At 35.8% G+C, this 23,286-nt stretch overlaps 1 protein-coding gene across 1 annotated transcript in view; it reads left to right on the plus strand.

Moving 5' to 3' along the window:
• Positions 1-23,286, plus strand: part of LOC121960152 — a gene marked incomplete at its 3' end in the record, with an annotated part of 54,200 nt that overhangs the window by 12,467 nt on the left and 18,447 nt on the right. Inside the window, exons 3-4 of the mRNA XM_042509757.1 lie at positions 11,308-11,415; positions 15,446-15,576. Coding sequence (XP_042365691.1) covers positions 11,308-11,415; positions 15,446-15,576 — 239 coding nt within the window. The remainder of the gene's footprint in view (positions 1-11,307; positions 11,416-15,445; positions 15,577-23,286) is intronic.

Genomic DNA, 23,286 nt, shown 5'->3' on the forward strand with positions numbered 1-23,286 from the left:
TCAAAACTGCCACTGAGCTTCTCCTGAAATGCATCTTAGCGCGTTTTTGCATTTTATAGCTCCTTGTTTTTTTCCTCCCAAGTTTTAATGAGTGTTGTTTTGCATTATGCAGTACCTCCAGGCTTCAATTTGGCATCTGGGAAAGTTGGCTTGACTCCAAGACTGTGGTCACCCAGTGCTTATTACTCATTAAGCCTCGTCGGAGGGCCGAGTGGGTGCAGGCTGGGTGGGTGCTGGGTGGGGGCTGCAGTGCTTGGAGAGTAGATGTTGTTGTTGTTGTTGTTTTTGTTGATGATCTAGTTATGGAAGTGAACTGAGAGACGAGAAAGTGAAAGAGTTTGAAAGTCGTCATTAGCTGCACATCTTTCTGTCTGTCCATCTGCAGGCATTCCTTTTGTATATATTAGCGCTGGAGAATTATAGAAATTTTATGCAGCTAATTAAACCTAAAATATGAGATTTTCTTTCGACTTTCTGCCTAATATCAGAGCAGACTGGCTGATGCTACTCTTTGTCTGGTGAGGACTATTGTTACTATTGAGGAGGAGTTTTGTAAGAAGGTTGCAAACCCAACCCTGCACACCTGTGTGTGTGTTTTGGGATGCATTTGGGTGGTGGCAAGCGCTATGTTTTTCCAAACCTAAAATAACCTGTGGTGAAACCTGAATGCAATGAAAGCATGCCATTAATCAGCCTAGTGTACATAATGTGCAGGCGACAAACTGATGTAACCAGAACTAATTTTTTAAAAAACTGTACTTTATCCAACTCCAAGTCTCACTCTCAGCTCATCAAAAACCCACGCTTGGTCAGTCTCCCATCGGTATAACACAGACAAACAGAGGCGTTATGAGACAATATGGGTGGAGGGGACACAGAATGATACAAAGGACACATGCATTTAAAAGAAAATATTTTTAAAAAAATAACACAAAAAAAAGACCCCCACCCACCTTGTCAAGTGTGACACCAACAGTCAAGCTAATATACTGCCAAACCATAATGTTTTTTTTGTTTGTTTGTTTGTTTTTTATTTAACTGCATGCTTTTATTGCTTAAACATTTCTTTTTTTTACGGTTATTATTTATGTTGTAAGTTCATTTTGACTTACATTTTGACTGCATGCATATAATTTTCCGAAAGAGTACATTTCCTGTATTGAAAATGGGAAGATTATTTTGAGAAGAAATTGGAAACTAGAAATTAGCATCCAAAACTGATACCGGGGTAGTGCTTTATATTTTGATGAGACAGGTCACCGACCAAGCATCAGCATTTGACAAGCTGGGACTGAAAATGTGTTGCTTTACCAGTTATTTTGTAAATCTGCCATGTCTACGGTGTGTGTAGACACATTATTTGGCACAGTTTACCTTCTCTATTTATACAAAAGCATTAAAAATGAAAATCCTGATACTCAAACTCTCAGTAAGTTTGGCTGTGAGCCGCATTTTGGTGCCAAATTGATTTTTTCCCACAAATTCTCTAATCATCTTTTAATGCCAGAGAATATACAGTTTAGAAAGTGATGCAGAGTGACAGCACATGATGTGGAGAATTAAACACATATTCTGTAGAAACTGGTCGCAGAAACTGGTTGTTTTGTCCCGTTTCACACAATAATGATAATGATAGTGTGGAGAGAGATGTGATCTTTAACTAATTGTTAAATACAGAGGAACTGGTTCAGCTCTGCTTTAATTAACAGGGGAGGAGCAAAGAGAGGGGGAGAGCAAATACAGGAGAGGTGATATGTTGGTTATTCACTGCATCACTGAGTACAGACAAACTGGTTCTGCTGTGTTATATAGTCTGGTTTGCAGAGAGAGAGCTGCATGTATACAACACTGCTCAGTCCACTCTGGATTAGGAGCAGGATTAGCTGATCCTGCAGGACCAAACTGACTTGTTCTTGTGATGTAACGAGAGACGGCAAACATTTGGTTTCATTTGTACAAACTCGAGTAAACTGCACTTTATCTTATCTATCTTTATCTTTTATCTGATCTCAAAGTTTCTAAAGACACCAAATGTGGCCAGAACTAATTGGACAACCCTGTTTCTGTACTTTGGCTCTTTGCCCCTTAGTTCAAATGTTCCTAGATGCATTTTAGGAATGTTACTGCAATAAAGAAATTATTTTTCCCTGTTTAGTGTGGAGCAACTTGACTATCTTGCACAGAGCGCTGACCTGAACTGCCTCTGTTTTAACTCATCTAACACCTTTCGGATGAAGTGGAACAACATGTGTTTTTGGCCTCACTGACGCTTTTTTGTCTGAGTGGAAGCAAATTCCTGCAGCCAGGTTCGAACATCTGGTGGAAAGCCTCAAAACAGAGGAGAGGAGTCTGCGGCAGCATATGAATGCTGAAATTAAGGGTTTCCCCCAGAAGAAAAGGATTTAGCAGAATTGCTACAGTAGATTGAACATAATTTGTGTAGCAGAAATATGATTTCGATCTTTCTGTCGATGCTTTGGTTGCAAGAAAAACTGGTAGTCACAAAACTCAAAATTTGCAAAACAAAGGACTTAACGGGCTTTACGTGTATCCTTTGCATGAAATGTCTTAAGTCCCTCAGGGTGCTCGAGGCAAAGAGGCAAAGATTGTTTGAATGCACAAATTAGTCTGGCAAAAACTCACTCACATTTACCACTTGTGTTTTTCTTTTTATATTTTAAAAAAAGACTATGTGTATCAGGGCTGGGCAATAGTGTTAAAATAATATATTTCAATACACAATGTATTTCTTGATTTTTTAAAAAAAAATATCCTCTGAGATACTGTACATTATTAAAAAACAAAATTCAGTTACAATAAAGTTAAATGAAGTAGCTACTGTCTTACAATAACGTTAAATAAAGTACAGTTATAATAACGTTAAATGCATATTGTTATAATAAAGTTGAATAAGATACTGCTAAAATGAAGTTTAAAAAAAAGTACCCCATTATAATAAAGTTAAAGTACTGTTATGATAAAATTTAAAAATACAGCAAAAAATGTTAAATAAAGTAGCTTCTGTCATGTAATAAAGTAAAAGAAAAAACCCTGTTATAATAAAGTAAAAAAGAATACTGTTACAATAAATCTTAATTAAAATACTGCTCAAATAAAGTAGCTACTCATGTAATAAAGCTTTTAAAAAATAATGTTATAATAAAGTTCAATAAAGTTGAATTGATATATTGCTGAACTTCACTGTAAAATGTGACGCCACACATGTTTTTATATAAAAAGCATGTGATGTGACATTTGTGTAATTGCATCTAATTTCTGACTGAGTGTTATTGAAGTCAGAGCTGCATAAGAAGCTGTTTCCCTCCTGATGAAACATTCCTGGTCAGTTAATGAGCCTGCAGGGTGTCTCCTGCTGTTCACTCCCAATTTAAAGCCGCTGCTGGATCAAAGTCCACCAGCACACAAGGTGACATACCGCAGCTGTGAGTCATGAGCATGGCATGCTGGGTAGGGGAGTTCCCGGGTAAACTTCACCACACATGGATGTGTTTGCTGAGTAATGACTTGTGTCGTTATCATGACATTTCAGGTCATCTGATGAGACAGGAACATGTTTAGTCCTCAGATATGAGGCATTCTGGTGTTTTTAAATGTAATTTTATTTATTTTTGTTTTTTATTTTATTTTTTAAAAAAGAAACAAATACCCATGATATTTTGGATTTACCTTTTTTTTTTTTTTTTAGATTTAACCCTTTTTGTTTATTTATTTATTTATTTTATTTATCCGGGAAAAGCAATGAGCAATCAGATGGTCGGTGGTTTGATTCCTGGTCCCTGCAATTTATGCATTGACGTGTCCTTGGGCAACAAACTAAACTCCAAGTTGTGTGAGTTTTTATAAATGTTTGATGTGCCCTGTATCAAAGTTTTAATTGTGAATAGGTCAAGCACTTAAAAAAAACTTTCATATAAATGCATTTCCTATATGCTAAAAAAATAAACAAAAGAGGGAAAAAACATGGACAAAACATGATAGTCTGAACGTCTGAGAGTTTGGATACACAGTGTAAAGACAGACTATGTAAATGACAAAGATGAGAGTGAGTCATAACTTCCTACCAGCGGAGAAGCGACCTCACCTGACTGCATATTGTTATTTGTTCAAACAGGGAGAGTCTGCAGTGTCTCATCTGAAAAGAATGGGACGCTCCCCTGAGCTGCTGCTCGAGTCACAGTGTGATTTTACTTTATCAATAGATGGTAGATTTCTGATGAAATACTGGAGGAGTTTACTGTAAAAGTGCTCAAAGTTTTATGGTAAAGGAAATTAAGACATATGTTGTTACTTGTTACAGCGAACCCCATAGTAGTAGGCGTAAAGTCCGTAAAATAGCAGGTGTCCTGGCACATTATTTTGAAATGTGAGATACCCTGGGGGATGAGGAGAAGCAAATTATATGGCCTGTCGATAAATACATATAAAGTAAGTAGGTAAGTGGGCAATTGCATATATCTAGCCTGTTCTTATTCCAAAGTTTCTAATAATATTATTAATAATAATGAATTTTAGGATTAGATAATCCAAAGTCCGTTGATGATGACTGAAATATAAAAGTGACGGTAAAAAGTACATAGACCAGTAAACACAGTGAAAATGAGAGAATTGATGTAAAAAAAATGATTTAAAAGGTTTACATTGATTAAAAGCCAGACTAAATAACTAAATAGATCTTCACCACCGCTTTTACAGTGATTTCAGTGCAAGATATCAACGCCAAAATCCACCTGTTAGCATGATGAAAGGTGGATCGAGGCTGACAGGGTGGCGTCAGGTTGAAAGGCAGCTGGTAACAAGGTTATATAAGGAGCTGGAAGGTGCATGTAGGGCCACGTTTCATGCAGACACTGCTGTTGCCATCTATAATAACACTGTGACTGGTTTTGTTCGGCCATGTTCCTCCCTGATACTGTTCACTGGCATTTCATGTGCATGCAAGGTGCCTTTTTGCATCCCAAACGTATGCCAAAAAGCACTGTGAAAGTTCGCTATGACAGCAGGCTACAACAGTATTTTGGTCAGCGTGGCTAAATTGAACCTTATGTCTCTGTGGTGCAGCCAAACATGCGCACAGCTTTATGATCAAACCAACTATTGTTCAGTGTGGATATAACATCGTTACGTAAGACGAAGCTCATAAATGATTGGTGCAACTGACTGCTGACTTTTGCTCCACAATGATGAGAAAATACTATATTCAAATGCTGCTGTCATCCTAAAGGATAATCCCTTTAAAATTGTAACGTCACAACTGCTAAACTTTTAAGAAAAGCTAACTCAATGATTGTCGCAGCATCTTGTCACATTTAACCTTTTCTGTTTGTGTAATAAAGAGAAACAAGGCCTGAGGAGAACAAAGTCAACAAAAAGGGAGAGCGAGCTGCAGACATGCAGCGAGGCTCTGCCCTCCTCATACCTGCCTGCTTATCAAGGTGTGTCCGACCTGGCGACCTGCCACAGTCATCAGGCCCCACCCAGACACACCCTGGGGTGGGAATTAGGACTGTTCCATCTCAGATGGGGGGGTGACGGCTGTAACTCTGTGAGCCAGCCCAACCTGAGCTTTAGTCAAGGTTTTTTATTCCCGAGCACTGACTTGACTGGGCTTGATGACTGTGTTCCCACACGGTTAGTTTGTTTATTCTGAGTTTAATGGGACTGGACATTAAAAGCCCAAATTAGTAATAGGCCAAGACTTAATATTGGATGCTTAGATGGTGATTATAGATTTAAGAATGTATTAAATTTAGTTTATCAATAGTTTTTTGTGTCAATTCAGCATAAACGTATTGTGCAGTATATACTGTATTAACTGAGTTAATACAGTATAAGTTGCAGTTAGAATATTAAAAACCATTAATTTTTGAAATTTTTGAAATTTTTTTACTTTTTTAAAAAGTAAAGTTTTTAAATTATTAACTTTTTTAATTTTCCATGATTCTACGGGATGTCACAACCAGTGGAGGAATTATTCAGATCCTTCACTCTTTGAAACCTGAGCAAATTGGTTTGATTTCTTAAACAAAACAAAAAAAAAAAGAAAAATAACCAGAACATTTGCAGAAAAAAAAGTTAAAAAAAGAAAAAGATTGAAAAATAAATTAAATAAAACAAAAAGAATTCCAAAAAATAAAATAATTAATATTTAATAACAATTGATGATGATGATAATAGAATAATAATATAATATATAATAATAATAATAATAATAATAATAAATATAATAATAATAATAATATTATTATTATTGTTATTATTATTATTATTATTATTATTATTATATATTAACTAGATAATGATGCATTTGCATTTGTTAACATTTTTCCTTTTCATCTAGACTGTTGTGCAACTGTTTTTGAGCGAATAAGATTGACCCAGTGTAGAAGTTTAGGTCTGTAACACACACACACACACACACACACACAAATGAGAGGTTGAGTAAACTGATCAATCAACCACAGAAACAGACAAACTCTGGCCGGATATTAACCAGCTCAAACTCACATTCTCTCTCTCTCTGCGTCTGCTCGTCCATTCTGGTCAGTGGGAGGTTGTAGTTAGGGTCATCTCCATGTACACAGTAGTGCAACCCACACACACACACACACACACACACACACACACACACACAACCCCCTGTGGTCTGAGCCTGCAGTCAGGAAATTAGTTTTGAGTCCGTCCGTCATCATGAACGCTTCTCTCTCTCCAAACCCTGCAGTGAGTATTATAAAAACATTTTACAGCTCAGAAGCTGTTAAATAGTGTCAGAATCGTGAGATAAAGTTGATCTTTTTAAACTTTACTGCTGAAAAAATGAGCTCAGTAACATGTATTTGGACAGTTAGCTAAAGGCTGTTCCTTTTAAAGTCCTTGTAATGAAAAAAAATACTCAACTTAGTCTATTTAAGGCTTTCCTATTGAATAATTTATGTAATTTAATCCTTGGAATAACTTAGGATACGAAATAACCATAACTCATGGCTGTTGTGTATCCTAACTACTGTGATTAGCTTTAAAAAAGTTTTTTTTTGTTTTAAAAACATCGTAAGTGTAAAGTTTTCTTCACCAATTCCAGGTATCACGTTTGTGGCTGACTAATTGCTTTGAAAGAATCATTGCAAATTAATTTTAAAGGTTCAAAAGTGTTACAACAATTAACCTAGTTTTGATTATTTTTAAGTCGTAGATAATTAGAGCCAGCCTGCGTTGATGCCTTCGGCACATACCGCACGTCTAGTACAGCTGCCAGGTTGTCAATAATCTAAAGCTCCCATTGTATCTTGGTTTTGACGTCGCGTCTTTTGTCGAGCAGTTATGTTTAGCTCGCAAAAGTCTAGAGCAGGAACTTTTAACCTGCTTTGCTTTGGGGCCACTTCTGTAAAATGACAGGAGTCCAGGGGGCAATCGCAGCAGCTTTTTATGTGTTTCAAGGATTTTTAGGACATTTTAGGATTTTAGGGCATTTCTGGGATTTTAGGAGGTTTCTAGGATTTTAGGAAATTTTTAGGATTTTAGGATATTTCCAGAATTTTAGGATGTTTCTCTGATGTAAGGGTATATCTAGGTTTTTAGAAATTTTTAGGATGTTTGGACTTTTTTGCTGGATTTTAGGATGTTTGGACGTTACTAAGATTTCAGGACATTTGTTGGATTTCAAGACATTTCAAGGATTTCAGGGTGTTTCTTGGATTTGAGAACATTTCAAGGAATTTAGGGCATTTCTCAGATTTAAGGATGTTTCTAGGATTTTAGGGCATTTTTAGGATTTCAGGACATTTTTAAGATTTTAGGACATTTCTCAGATTTTAGGACATTAGGGTTTAGCTAGGACCTGTGGCCTGTACCCTCTGTCAGAGGGGATCCACCACTGGCATTTTTTTGATAAACAAGCCAAATTTTGATGTTTTCTAATTTCTGTATAGGAGGCTGTTAGTTGAGTATCACTGGTGTAGACCTCATGAGACATAGTGTTTGTTAAAGATGCTTTTTCTGTTTTTATATTTTTTTATACTGTTGTTTCCAACATTTAGAGAATTAGTGAGTTAGTGATGCAGATATCGTTTGAAGTAGCACAAACGATCTTTTATTTTAAGTTTCATTTTAAACTTTAGACAATATCAGGTGTTTTTCTCACAGTACAACCCTGTCTCATAGAAACAACTTTATATACTCATAATTTGTTTCCTCAAAATGTAATTAGGAAACAAATTAGCAGCATATAAACATAATTTGGACCGTAACAAGGAGAATCACAGCATCCCACATTCACCAGGCACTATTTTACTTTATAATGAGCTGTTTTTTAAAAGAAAGGACTTTGTTGGGTCCAAACGCTACTTAAATGCTGCATATTGAGACTTTATTTTGTCTTACTTCCATCATCCTTCTAACAAGTAGAAATCCCTCTCTGCTCCCTCGAGCTCCTGTCGATGCATGTAATCTCCCTCAGAGGGATTAAAACACAATGGACTTGTTTTGATTGCATTTAATCAGACAACACAGACTCACTGTGTCATGAACACACAGCCCACTCATGTTGTGAATGCATCCACTCATATGGAGAGTGAGGGAATTAATTGCCTGCTGTCCATCTGTAGTTTTTATTTATATATATGTGTATGAAGATTTTCTCCCTCCTTTAAGATAAAAACACACATATGAGCCACCCGGGTTAGCCGCTTCAGCACAATGGCTCTCTGTGATGGGTTTCAAACAGTGGTGGGCGGGAGGCTTCAACCTGCAGATTTAAGTTGTGGTTATCAACGCCTCAGAACAGTATAGACCATTTCTGAACATATACTATCAGCATTTTGACATTTAGCTGCTCAAACTGAAAATATTAAAGGTTTTCTCCAGTTTTGCTTTAAAATATAACTTTGGTATTTTTCAACCTGGACCCTTTTTTCCTCATGTTTGTGTGTCTAAGTGACTAATCTGAACATTATTTTAAATAGGTCCTTTATTCAGCAAGGGCACTGCAGTCAGCAGAGCTGAAAAAGGTTGCAATGTAACCACTCTGTGTATACAGTCAATTAACGTCTACTTAACCCTTTGAAATCAGAGCATATTGGCTTGATTTCTTGCAAAAACATGGGAAGAAGACAATGAGCAATGACAGAAATTACCTAAAAATCTGTAAGAAATGTGTAAAAAGTACAATACAATTACCTAAAAATTTGTTTTTTAAAAATGAAAAAGAATGTTTTTTTAGTTTTTCTTTAAAAAAAAAAAAACTGTGAAAAGTGCTCAACACATTCTAATAATTTTGTAAAATAATTTGAAATATCTAATGATAAATTATTATAAATTATGATAATTAAAAATATAGTTTTCCCCAAGCTTTTTTCCCTTTTCCCAGGTCATTTTTCCCCTAGCTTTAAAAAAAAAAAAAATCTAAATCTCTTGCAATTTGCAGAACATTTTTAGTTTTACTCATTGCCTTTTTTTCCCAATATTTTTGAAAGAAGTCGCTCCAATTTGCTCAGCGTTCGCAAGTTTTAATACTTGTGAACACAGTACAAGAAAAGCGATGTTGCTCCGGGTTCAAAGGGTTAAAGGTGCTTGTTTTTCACTGACAGGATCAGATTCTTATCATAACTGTCTGACAAGATTATGGAAAGGATTCCTTCAAACACAGACCAGTAAGATGTTTTTAATTTAACCAAAAACAGCCCTGAAATTGCCATTGCCAAAGCCACCATTAAACAGCAATTTTAATATCGCAAAACACACTTCATTTAAAGTCACAAGAAATAAAATGAGTCTGGTGTTTTTGGCGATTTCAGTGCTGTTATCAGATAAATGAAAGGATCTTACTCTTTAACAAAAGGGTATTTCTCTGATGGGATCTCTTCTATAATGTTTTCAGACACTCATAATTACAATTTGATCTTGTCAGTGGTAAAAATAAGCACTTTCGAGTTGAGCCGTGACCTCCACACAGAGGGAGGCAATCCATCATAGTAGACACTAGCAGATCGCTTGTTTACACGACCCCCTGCTTCCTGTCGCTCACCTTACACACTGACAGGTAGATGTGAAAGTCTCCAGGACACAATCACTCTTATTACCTGACAGACTGCACTGCTGCTTTTTAGGACAGAAGTTCATTTCCAGATAGGTTTAATTAAATATAGGTATTTTTATGGATTGGCTTTATCTATTTTTAACAGTTACTTGTCAAAATACAACCAATAGAAAAAAAAGTAAACTACCTGGTGGACTATTTAATATTATTATTAATGTGCATTTTTATCACATGCATGATGAAAGATGCTATAAAGTTGCATTATGTTTTGTTTCAACATTGGGTTGGACACATACACAAAACAGAAATTTAAGAGTCAAAGACATATTTTCATGATTTTTTGCCATTTCTGCATCTTTTTTTTTTCTTGGAAATGCCTAAAATTTTGTTGAAATAAAAGTTGTATGCTACTTTGATGTTTTTACTGGTGGGAAAAAAACACATTTTAAATATTTAGGTGAATGTGTCACCTGCCCACCCACCCAGGATGTATGATTGATATTATTGTTGAAATTAAAAATTATTATTATTAACTGTTTTATCTATCTATATATATATATTTTTTTTTTAAATATTTATTTATTTGTATTCTGTTTTTTCAAACATTTATTTATTTATTTATTTATTTATTTTCAAAATTTAAGCATACAATCTGAATTGAACTGAAGCTCATCTGTATATTATGGGATATCTGTTATAGTACTTTAAACTCTCCTTTCTCTGTCTGAATCTGACTGAACCAGCTGACAAACTTCAGTCTCCTGATGTGTTTTATTCTGAATCTCAAATGGGACACGGCTGTGGTGGTATTTAGGACATCGTCTCTGTGCTGTGAACGCAGCGTATTCAGTCTGGAGGGCAACCCTTCCTGTTTCTCTCCATTCCACACAAATGAAAACGTTTGTTTGAGAATCAGAGGAGGATGTTTTGCCAGTTGGGTGTTGCCTTGATTGACGATGGCATCTAGACTCTCAGGAAAAACAATCTGCAGAATGTCCTGCTGATGAAACACAACCAAAGTGTGCATCTAGAGTGCAGACTGAGTATGTTTTTGAAAGAGTTTTTCACTTCTTTCAGCAGCCAGTAAGATCCGATGAACTGATGCGGGAGGAGTTGTGTTTTAGTTTAATTTTCTGCCAGTTCTGTTTGGTCGCTGCCAAAGCTGCTGGTTGTGAAACATGAGGCAGAGGTAGTGTGCAAGGGTTAGTGTGATGAAAGTTGATAAAAAGTAATCCGTGTCTGTCTCTTTTTGTTTGTAGTCTTCAGAGTTTCTGGGAAACAGAGAGGACTTCCCTGCTTCGATAGACAAACTACAGCAGCTGATAGAAGTTCACGTCCTACAATCGCCCTTCACTGAGCAGCAACAGGTAAGTTAAAACATCATCACAAACTGAAGCGTTTATAATGTAAAGTTACTTTTTACTTGCCAACCACTTTGTGTCAAACAGGAAAAATCAAGATCCATCCCATTATTACTGTGTTTTATCCTGTAGTTTCAATGTTATGTTGATTAAGTGCTACAAACCAGTGAAATGTAATAAATTAAGATATGTCGTGACAGGGAATATCATGTTTGTGTTGACATATTTAACCAAACCTAAACAGACTACAACAAAAGACTTTTTCATCTTTATTTATTTTTTTAATAATCATAATAATAATAATAATTATTATAATTATTATTTATTATTCTTAATATTATTATTATTATTATTATTGTATGTGATTAAGCAATTGAAAAAACAAAAACGAGTTGAAAAATTAGAATAAGTTGCAACAAATGTGCATTTTTTTTTAATTTCATTTTTATAATTAGTTTTTAATTCAGTTTAGTCTCTGTTAGTTTAGTTTGCAGAGTGGGTTTTGCTCATTCAATTTATTTTTATTCATTTTAAGATTTAGTTTTACTTTAGTTTTTATTAGCTTCTGTTTTAGTTTTTAAAATTAAAATACAGATATTTTCCAGGGGCCGGATTTTAGGGGCAATATAATTACCGTTTTTTTTGTGCCCTCAATTCCATTATTTTTATTTTGAGCATCCCATTGCAGGTGCCACATCTAACAAAATTGTATTCAATGGTGAATCTGGTCAGGACCTAAAGGTAACATTTTCCAGTTGGACAAATTTTTAAGGCAACACTTTACTCTTTAATGAGTTAAATATCCACAAATGTACCTGAAGGTGGAGAGAATCTGTTTCTGAGCAGCTTTACTGGAATCTGAAACATGACGCCTCCAGTAAAAACAGTTAGATGATTATCACCACTGTAGCAGAGCCACAAAGTGTCATTCTGTCTTTGCTGACGTTGAAACTCGTCAGTATTTTTTTTTTTACCTGATGTTTTTAAAATGTGAATCTTTGCTAGAGGGTACAGGGCTAATTGCTCAATACCGCCTTAACTGCATTCCTGCTAACGGTTTGTGCAGGATTTGTTTTTATAAGCTTTCTCTTTATGTGTTTCGCTTGATTCCATTTCTGTGTGGGAATCTGTGTTCCTCTCTGTTATTCACTGTCAGCTCCTCTTTGTAGCTTTTCTTTCCCTTGTTGATCTGTCCTGAGGCCACGTTCAGAAAGACAGCTCAAATCCACCGTGTTCCCCTGCTTTATTAAATAAAAGCCGTTTTTCAGGAGTCTTTATTGACAAAAATCTGGTAAAATTATTAAAAAGCGTCATATGAAACCGGTTTGAAATTACAGTCAGTGGTATTTTATGTCAAACTTTTGCCTAAAAAAAGACTTTAGAGACTTAATGATTATTAATACTGTTGATTATTTTCTCGATTAATTGTTTAGTTTTTGATCTATAAAATGTCAGAAAATATTGAAAAATGACATCCCCAATGTGTTTTTTTTGTCCAGAACCCTAAGATTTTCAGTTTATTGTCATAGAGACGTAATGAAATCAAAAGTAATACCACTTGAGAAGCTAGTATCAGAGAACTTTCACATTTACTTATAAAATTACTTAGACAGATTAATAAATTATCAAATTAGTTGGCATATAATTTAATAGGTTATAGCTATTTTTGTGACTCTAAAAAACAGTATGCTTAAAGTGTGTGTAGTCGCATTTAGGCACAAAACACACTTGTTTATAGTTAGGAAAAGAACATAATTTATCTTAAAATACATAGCTTTGGTGGCAAAATCCCAGCTGCTGGAGTGCAGTTTTTACTCACTAAAAAGCAACTGGTTTTGTGGTTTGTTAATCTCGAATAATGGTCTGTAGTAGTTTGAAGCTGCTTGCCTAGTTGTCACGCCATCTGCCACCTCTGATGACAAAGTCAGCTTGTACACTAGGTCACTTTAGAAACATTATAATACGTATGAAAACTACAAATTTAATGTATTCATGGTGTGCAGAAACATACAGCCAGGTGGCATAATTCCATTGTTTATCCACCAGAGAGTTTTTTTTTTTTTTTTTTTATTTGTAAAATGTCCTGATTATTTTTACTTGTCGCAATTGTCTAAAAAAAAAATTAAAAATTGTATTAAAATTTATAAAAATGTATTAAAAAATGTAATAAACCCCCAAATTACATTAACTTTATTTAAAAAATATATATATATTATGGGTTGTGTAAAGAAAATTAATATAACTTCGTATATGTATATATATATATATATATTATATACATATATATAGATAGATAGATAGATATATAGATATAGATAGATATAAACTCCTGTAATTTTGGGTTATATTTACCACAATCCATTGCATAATGGCAGAGAAATTGGCAAAATCTTTGCATTCACTGCAAATTTTGTTATTTTTGACATAAAGGATGAATCTGAGGACACAAAATCTAAAGTAGAAAATAAACTGACTTAAAAACACCATGTGGAAGGCAGTGAGACAGTGAAAGTTTAGAGGTCAACTGAGCCAAAGTGAGACGTCCTGTAGTTTGTGCTCATTTGGTTCAAATTTGCACCTGCAAAACATTTTTGTTTTCACGTGAAAGCTTCAATGTGGACACTGAGGACTGGATCAGATTTGGCTTCTGTGTGAACATCGTGCCAGTGTGTCTCTCAGACTGAGTCACATGGACACAGACAGACAGACGAAGGGGAGGATGATCGTCGTGTTCTGCCAGCGTGACTCAGTCGGTCTGTTGTCTTTCAGCCCACAGCCGCTCGCTGAGGGACCCCGTCACCTCGACGAGTTCAGACTCAACCCGATTAGACGTCACCTTTTCCAACTTAACCCGCTGTCCTCATGTCCTCCAATGTCTCTTTTCACCTCTTGTTTTCTGTCTGTCTGTTAATCTACTTGTCTGTCTACTGCCACTCTGTCCTCTTTGAGATGGTGATTCATCGCTCTTTTCTGTCTTACTCAACATGTTGTCTGACAGGGACATCAGAGTACTGAGAGCTGAAGTGTGTTACATGGCTACATTCTCATATCAAATACTCTCCAGACTAAATATTTTTGATGACTTACGGAGTGTCTGTCTTTGTTTTTCTCTCTGAGATCCAGCAGTGAAACTCAACTTACGGCCCTCGACTCACAATAAAAATAAAGCGATTCACACTTAGAATTAAAGATTGTTTTTTTAAAAAAGTGCCAGTGGAGGATCCCCCACAGCCCCAGACAGAGGTCCTAGCTAAGCTCCTTATGTCCTAAAATCTGAGAAACATCACAAAGTCCTTGAGTGCTAACAGCCTAGAAATGTCCTAAAAAAGAAGCATCCTAATTTCCTAAAAGCATCCTAAAATCCTTGAAAATTACTGAAGTCCTAGAGATTTCCTAAAATCATTAAAACTTTCTAAAATCCTAGAAATGTCCTTAAATTGTATAAATGTCTTAAAATCATTGGAACTGACTAAAATCCTAGAGATGTCCTCGGGATCAATAAAGTACCTATCTATCTATCTATCTCTAAAATTTGAGAAACAAATCCTAGAGAGGTCTAATCCTAGAAACTAAAAATTCTAGAAATGTGTAAAAACACCAGAAATGTACTAAAATCCACCAAATGTCCTGAAATTGTAGAAAAGTGCTGAAACCCCAGAAACATCCTAAAGTCCAAGAAACATCTTAACATACTAGAAATGTCCTAAAACCCTGGAAATGTCATAAAATCCAGGAAATGTCCTGAAATCCAAGAAATGTGCTAAAATCCTCAAAACATCCTAAAATCCTAGAAACGTCCTAAAATACTGGGAATGTTCTAAATGCCTAGAAACAAGGAAAGGATGCTAGCATGCTATAGTCACTGTATATAAGCATGATACTAATAAAGTTGCCATGGCTAGTTGAGCTCATATAATCACAAAATCATGGATCTGTTACTGAAAGTTTGGGCTCCAGTTTGCCGTTACCTCCATCATTGCTGCCCGAGGGTGTGTTACAAAGCTTCTATAAACTCTCTGTCTTCTCTTATGATCAGGTTTTGGAGTGTGAGGAGAACACAGGCAGAGGAGGAGTGTGGAAATTTGCCGTTTTGAGCGAGGAGCTGACCTTTCACCTCCAGCAGCTGCAGAGACGGACAGAGCAGGAGCTCAGCAACATACACACACAGTGAGTCACGTTAATGTTTTTGCCACAAGGGAGCTTCTGTATGTAGCTGCAGTATATGAGAGAGAACACAAAGCTGTAATTTTTTTTATTAGTCTGTTCAATAGACCATATATTAAGATCCCGAAAGTGAAGCCAAAACATCTCAAACGCCCCCTGGTGGCTGGCTGCAGTATTGGTAAATGGATGAGGCATGGACCAAACTAAAAAATCGAATACACGTCAAATACATGTTTTCCAAAGATGGTTTTTGTCGTTTTAGGCTCTTCTTATCAGGCTGATGTATGCTGAAAGCTTTCGGGTTGATTGTCCCATTCTCGTGAATGTGATATCTCACCTTGGGTGAATTTCTTCAAATTTGGCACAAATGTCCACTGAGATTCAGTAATGAACACATTAGATTTCAGTCATTATAGGTCAAAGGTCAAGGTCAATGTGACCTAGTCTGTCTCATTCTTGTGAACGTGAAATCTCAAAAACACAATGAGGGAATTTTTTCAAATGAGGCACAAACGTCCGCTTGGACTCAACGATAAACTGATTAGATTTTGGTCATAAAACAAAGTCAAAGTCACTGCGACCTTGCATCTGACTCATTCTCATAAATGCGATATCTCAAGAATGACTTGAGGTTTGTTTTTTTTTTGCAAATTTGGCGCAAGCATTCACTTTGAATCTAGGACAAACTGATTGGATTTTGGTGGTCAAAGGTCTCTGTGGCCTTGCATCGATCTCAGTCTTATGAGCACGATATCTTCAAAACATTTAGGGAATTTCCTTAAATTTGGCACAAGTGTTCACTTAGACTCAAGAATGAGCTGTTTAGAAATTGGTGGTTCGGAAATTGGTCAAAATGAAAACTCCATAAAAACAATTGTCCTTACACTTTGTGTAATAACAGCTGCAAAAACCACTTCTTCAAAACTCTGTAACGTAAAAAGTTAGTAATGCTTCCGAAATTACAAAAAATATGATCCCGAAGAAACTTTCCAAAAGGTCGACATACATTTCAGTTCATAAGAACAAGTTTATGACTCTCAAAATAGTGATTTCTAAAGCAGGAGCATAAAGTCGGGGACTTGACTGTAATAGTAATATACATGAATAAACACCATACATGAAATAGAAAACACACAAAAAAATCACAAATTTGCAGTCGTCTCCAACCCCGGTTCTTTTCGTTAAAGAATATTCTCAGTATCCCCAAAGAATGTATGTTAATGTTGCATTTTGGCAGAAATCGCCACTTCTTCTCTCTGAAACTGGACTCTCCTGCTTATATAAATCGGGAGCATGTCCTGTAGTGTTTGAACATGTGAGTAGGAGGCAGCTCTGTGTCGGTTTGTGGGGTTTTGTCACAGAGCTGAAATACGGATGTGGGAGTTTCACTGTATCTCATAACAGCAGCAGGTTCTGCTCCGCTGGAGAAAACAACAGGATCCTGCCTGTGTGTGTGTGTGTGTGTGTGTGTGGCTGAGAGAGAGCGAGAGATGGGAAAAGACAGAAAATGAAAATGAATGCTTCTTTCATGCATTTGTTGTCTTGTGTGTGTGTGTGTGTGTGTGTGTGTGTGTGCGCTCGCTCCTGTAAATCTGCGTTTGTAGGGACCATCTGAACCATTGAACTTCGACTATTTCGTTATTCTTTGTATGTTTATACACTCAGGCTGCAGCCGACTATTATTTTCAGATTGATTAGTCCCTCAGTTAAATGTGTCCATTAATCAATAAGGTGTTTGGTCTATAAATAAATGTCAGAAAATTGCGAAAAATGTTGATTAGTTTTTCTCAAAGCCCACGGACACGTCCTCAAATATCTCATTTTGTCCAAAACCCAAAGAGCTAGAAACTAGCAAATATTCACATTTAAGAAGCTGAAATCGGAGAGTTTTGACTTTCTTTTTTTCTTAAAATGATTACTTAAACCATTTCATCAGTCAAATTAGTTGGTGATTCATGTAAATAAATTAATTGTTTTTCTCTTTTTAATAGTTGACAACTAATGAATTAATTGCTTCAGCTGTGATATAGTCTTTCCAAAAGTCAACAATGAATGATATTGCTCATTTATTACTATTATTATTATTATTAGTTGTTGTAGTAGTAGTAGTACTGATTTATTTTATTTATTTATTTTTTCCATTACCTTGTGGGGTTGCATGGGTACTGCAAGGGGTACAGAAATTAGAAAATATTTACATGTAAGAAGCTAATATCAGAGAATTTTGACTTTTTTCTGATTCAGAAGTGAAAGTTCCAGTCGAATTTTCAGATTTCAAGGCCTAACGTGATGTCCTAAAAACTTTTTTTTTCATCTTATTTAATTTAATTTAATTTATTTATTCTGTAGTAAAGAAACCAGAAAATATTCACACTTAAGAAGCTGAAATTTGACCTTTTTTTTTTTTTTTTTTTTAACTTTTTTTTTTTAAAAAAATTACTAAAACTGATTCAGAAGTGAAAGTTTCTTTTTTTTCAGCTTTCAAGGCCTAAGGTGATGTCCTTAAATCTCTTTAAAATCTCTATTCAGGACATCAGGCCGTCTGGTAAAACAGTAAAAGCAAGTAAAACGTTAGACACAGCTTGAAGTCCTAGTTAAAACTTTATATATAAAATGTGAGAAAGTGAAAGTTCCTGCTGAATTTCCCGATTTCGTTACAACGTGTGATGTGTTGACAGTAAATGTTCAGATGGTAGTAGGTGGCTGCTGCCTCACCCCGCGCGCTCCTACTCTCTGTACTCCTGCCATGACGAGCAGTTTGGCAGAACAACACTTCAACTGGTCTCAGTTCTGTCAGACGAGACAAGCTAAAACACATCTCGGGATTCAAGGTGTGCCAGCAGACACACACCCACCCACCCGCACGCACAAACACACACATTATTCTGGTGAATTTCCAGGAAATCTCCTAATTTCTCAGGAACGTCGGTTCCCATCGCCAAGACTGGTTCGTCTCCCGTCACAGCGCGGATCAAAGACTTAATGAGCGGAGATGAATGGTTTCTTAATAAATGCTGTTAACATGGCTCCATCATGTTGCCCTGCCTCACATGATATTCTCATATCCACCTGGCTTACTGGAAGAAGACGTCACCCTGCTTTCATTTTGCCGGGGTTTTCCTTGGCTTTAACGGAGGCTTATGTAATGCCAAGACGGGGTTTGGCTTTGTGCAGGGAAACAGGATAAAGCTTCGACTTTACAACATTAAGAACGCAGATAAGGCCATTGTTTTTTTTTCTTTGACTTTAACGAAATCAAGCAGCTTTCAAACCACAAACTTCTGAAAAACTCTGCTGTAGTTGAGTTTCTTTGTCAAGGTGAAAATGAACTCTTCTTGTACAAAACAGTCTCAACTGAGCTGCTGTTTGTTAGAAGTGGGGACATAATTCCAGCTGAGCGGTAACCGTCATGGCTCCGCGGTGGAGCTAAAGCGGTCTTAATGGTGTTTCGGACCAAACTTTTCTCGCACAAAGCGAGGAGATTAGCTGCAGGGTTGTTGTGGTGTGGGAGTGTCAGTGGATTGGATTGGATGGTGCACACGAGGTGAAAATACATACTTTGTAATGTCTTTGCTCACCATAATGTTTAACAGTATAGAAAGACGAGGTACGAAAGTTGGATACTTGATTTTGGGGTGAACTGTCCCTTTAAGATGTGTTTGTTTGTTTCTGAGTTGCACAAACTGAAAACAGACTTTTGACACTTAACATTTTAAACTCAGCTCCTCATTATGGCCAACATTTCCTGTCATGTTTATCTTCAGACTCTCTCAGGAAGCTTTTTGTATGAGAGCATTTTGTGTATTTGAACCATCTAAAACCTAAAGTGGCCCAATCTGCTCAATTTTTGAAGAGTTATGTGATGCAATAACAGCTCTTGTAGCTCCTGCTGCATCATGAGGGAGCCAGTTCCTGCTGACAAGCACATATCCATAGCATCATGTGACCTAGAAAAGCCAAAAAAAGTGTTTCCATTGTAGTTTTGTGAAACATGGCTTTTTCAAATCGCCTGAAATACCACCTCATGCAAGTGTAAAAACTTATTTTTGGAGTTTTTTTCCAAATCAAATGAGCTGAGAGTGGCGATTTCACACCGCTGCAACTTTTCTCTGCAACTTTCCATAACATTTTTGTCTCATCACAAATCTTTGGCCTGAAGTGGGCTTTAGAGGTCCAATGAAGCAAAACAAACTTGAATTCTTGACCTGCTTCCTTTAACAACAACAGGACATTTTTTATTATCCGCAGCAGCGGATCATAGACCGAATGCTCGAACTTACACGTGCACAGTTCAACACGCATCAACACAGACTCGCAGCACTCGCTGGAGGAATAGATGAGGTCTGATTGTGTGGTTCCCAGTGGTATTTTCCCATAGATAGACAGAAACAGTTTTTAGTCCGGTTACGCAAGGAGAGCTCAGCCTGCTGCCAAGACTAACTGGCAGTTTGGAAAAAACCCAGCTGCACTCTGCCAACCCTCTCCTCCTCGTGTTCTTCTTCTCTGAAGGATAATCTGTTCATTCTTCTTCAAATCTTCAAAATCTCATGATATCGACTATAAAATCCACCAGCAAGGTGGAAAAGCTCAGATGGATCTTGATTTACGTAAATAAAAAGAATTTCCTATAAAAAGAAATTTCCGTCTGGAAGAGCACCACATAGGTCAGAGGTCATCGTGGCAGGAGAACAGAGGATTTATAGTCGCAAATTATGTTTTTTATTGTTATTTTCTCTTCATTTTATACCTTGTCTTTCAATTTCTTTTTCTGTCTTTTATTTGTTAGTTCCTTTATGTGTCTTTTTGTCAGCACGGTTGTGTAATAGAACAAAACTGAACATGATTTGTCTTTTCTTCACCCCCTCTCTATCTGTCTTTTCTCCTCTTCGCCCTGTCAAAACATTTTTGCTCCCCTCTGGCATTTCTCTCATCCTTTTTTCCTCCCTTGCTTCATGATGTTTGTCTTGGTTTCCTCCCTTTCACTCAGCTGTTTATTATCTTCACTCAAGTCACTCTGCTCTTTCTCACCCTTTCTATTCCTGTTTTTTTTTCCAAAATATCCTTTCATCACTCCTCTTCTCAATTCATACTCTTCATTTTCACTTCTTTTTTTTAAACAACAAATTAACAAAAATGTTTTTCTTGGTAAGGCTGCAAAAAATTATTATTATATCAGATTTTATTTTTTTATTGATTAATCCTTAATACAAATTGCAAGAAATTAGTAGATTTGCAGTTATAATTATATGTTTAAAATTATGTTACAGAATTCTTACAATTTTTTAACACTTTTTCCAGGTAATTTACTTTTTAAAGTGTTGTTTATTTCTTTTTCACTTAAAATTTTTTTTTTTTAAATTGTATTTATTTATTTTTAAAGAATTTTCGAGTAATGTTCTTGTACATTTTATTATTTCTTGTAAATTGTTTTGATCATTTCTTCTTACATTGCTCATTGCCTTCTTCCCATGTTTTCTTTTTAAAATTAAGCCAATTTTTCAGGTTTTAAAGGGTTAAGTCAGTCTGACCAACACTCCCAAACCCCAAAGATATTAATAACACATAATAATGATGAATAGAAACACCAGAAAAGCAGCAAATCCTCACACTGGAGGAGCTGAAAGCAGAAAATGTAACTTTTATTTGCGCTCACAAACACTTTTATTTGTATTTGCACATATGCATATATGTAAAATTACACAAGTTGAAGTAAAGACATTAACATTAATTTACATACATTTCTGTAGCATCACCTCTGTCCCTGATAGAAACATTCTGTGGAGTGTATTTTATTCATCCAAATGGATTCTTTTTGTGCTATAAATACGCACACGGTGTATACATCCTGTGTAACCTCCACACAGTGAAAATTATATACGGGACGGGCTGCAAGTGGTGATATACGTTAATGTAAAAAACAAACAAATAAATAAATAAATCACACCCACACATTTTTCACCTGCAATTATGGAGTGAAATGTGTTTGTCACATACATTCAAGCAATTATGGAGCCCTATTCACGCGTTTCTGTACGTAAGCACCTAATCAGAACACACTGGCAGCTGGCAGTGTGTGTGTGTGTGTGTGTGTGTGTGTGTGTGTGTGTGTGTGTGTGTCATTTTCAAATTGTCAGCAACACACACATACACACATACAGACACACACATTGGTAATTACTGTCTTTTCACACCGATGGATGATGTTCCTTTGTCACACGCGCCGCTTTAATGAAGTCATGTGATTGGTTAAGATCAATTATGATTGACAGCTGACAAAATAGGTAATTTGCATGAAGCCTTAAAGTCTTGAAATCTCCTCGAGATTCCTCTCAAGATGTTCGTTTCTTCTCAACATTGAGCCTAAGGATGAATATTTCCACTAGAGTTAAGTTAAATTTATCAGTTAAAATTGAACAAGATTTCCAAGGGCTGAACCAAAAATGGCCTGTAGGTTGCTATGGTAATGCTGTTGCTGCTCAGGTGAATCATATCTTTAATTTTTTTTAAATTATTAATATATCTTTAAATCACACACAATTGTGGAACTGAAGCTTACATTATAGCAAACAAATCTAGTCAAATTTCTTAAATTGTCAGATTTAAAAAACGCAGGAGGACAACAGGTTGAATTATTAAAATTAGGAGAGTTTAATCATATTTTTTTTGTATTGTACTTACTTTGATTAACTGAAAACGTCTTTGTTTATGCATTGACGACGACAGAATAGATTGGTTTTTTATCCTAATGTTCATGAGTTGGAGACATTTGTTTCAAAAGCTTGGAGAAAATTATCACAATGTGTTTTTTTTGTTTGTTTTTTTAGATTTATTTGAAATTTATATCAACACTCTGGTTTCTGGTCGCTCTTTTTTATGGTGGTTTGTCAGCCTGTCTGGGCTGAGCATATAATTTATGCTTCAGACAACAATAAATAAATAAATAAATACAATTTTCATCTTTTTTTTTTAAACAATAGCCAACAGAAAATGTAAATATATAAAGTGCATCAAAGCAAGAAAGGATTAATCTGAAATTATCAAACAAAATTTAATTTAATTTTGATGGATTTTTACAGCAGGAATCCAACTCTGGAAACTTGAATTTGTCATCAAACATGTTGCACTAGTGTTATAAAAGTAATACAAAAACAGGTCCCAAAAAATTCATAAAATTATATTGCTTTACTGCAATACAGCCTTTAAAAACAGAAAACGATGACACTTATGATATCACCCAAATATAAGATGATATCTAGTCATCAAAATGTAGATATAATATAGATAAACTGACCAGATCACATCTTATCGACCAACGTCTTTTATCTAAATTAATTGTTCTGAGCAAGCTGTAAGTTGTAAAAGTTTATTTATCACGTTGATTTTTGAAATTATCCATATTATTAGCCTGATTAAAAAGTTCCATATTTATTGTAAAATATCCATAAACCTCTAAAATGAATTTGTTGTCATCAGACATTTTCTTCAGATATATTTTCCTTTGTCCCAGCAGCTCAGAGTGAATGTAAATCAGAGGTCATCTTTTCGGTTTTCTTCAGATTTCCGTCCTCACTTTAGTCTGTCGGGCTCCTTGAAAACCTCATTAACAGAGCGTTAATGTATTTCCCAGAGGGCCTTTGTGTTGTTTTGCCGCTGTTTGTGTCATTTCCGCTCATTTGTCTTTCTCTACATGTTGATGTCACTCCTTCAGCGAGT

Source organism: Plectropomus leopardus, chromosome 20 (genome assembly GCF_008729295.1).
Source record: "Plectropomus leopardus isolate mb chromosome 20, YSFRI_Pleo_2.0, whole genome shotgun sequence".
Lineage (NCBI taxonomy): Eukaryota > Metazoa > Chordata > Actinopteri > Perciformes > Serranidae > Plectropomus > Plectropomus leopardus.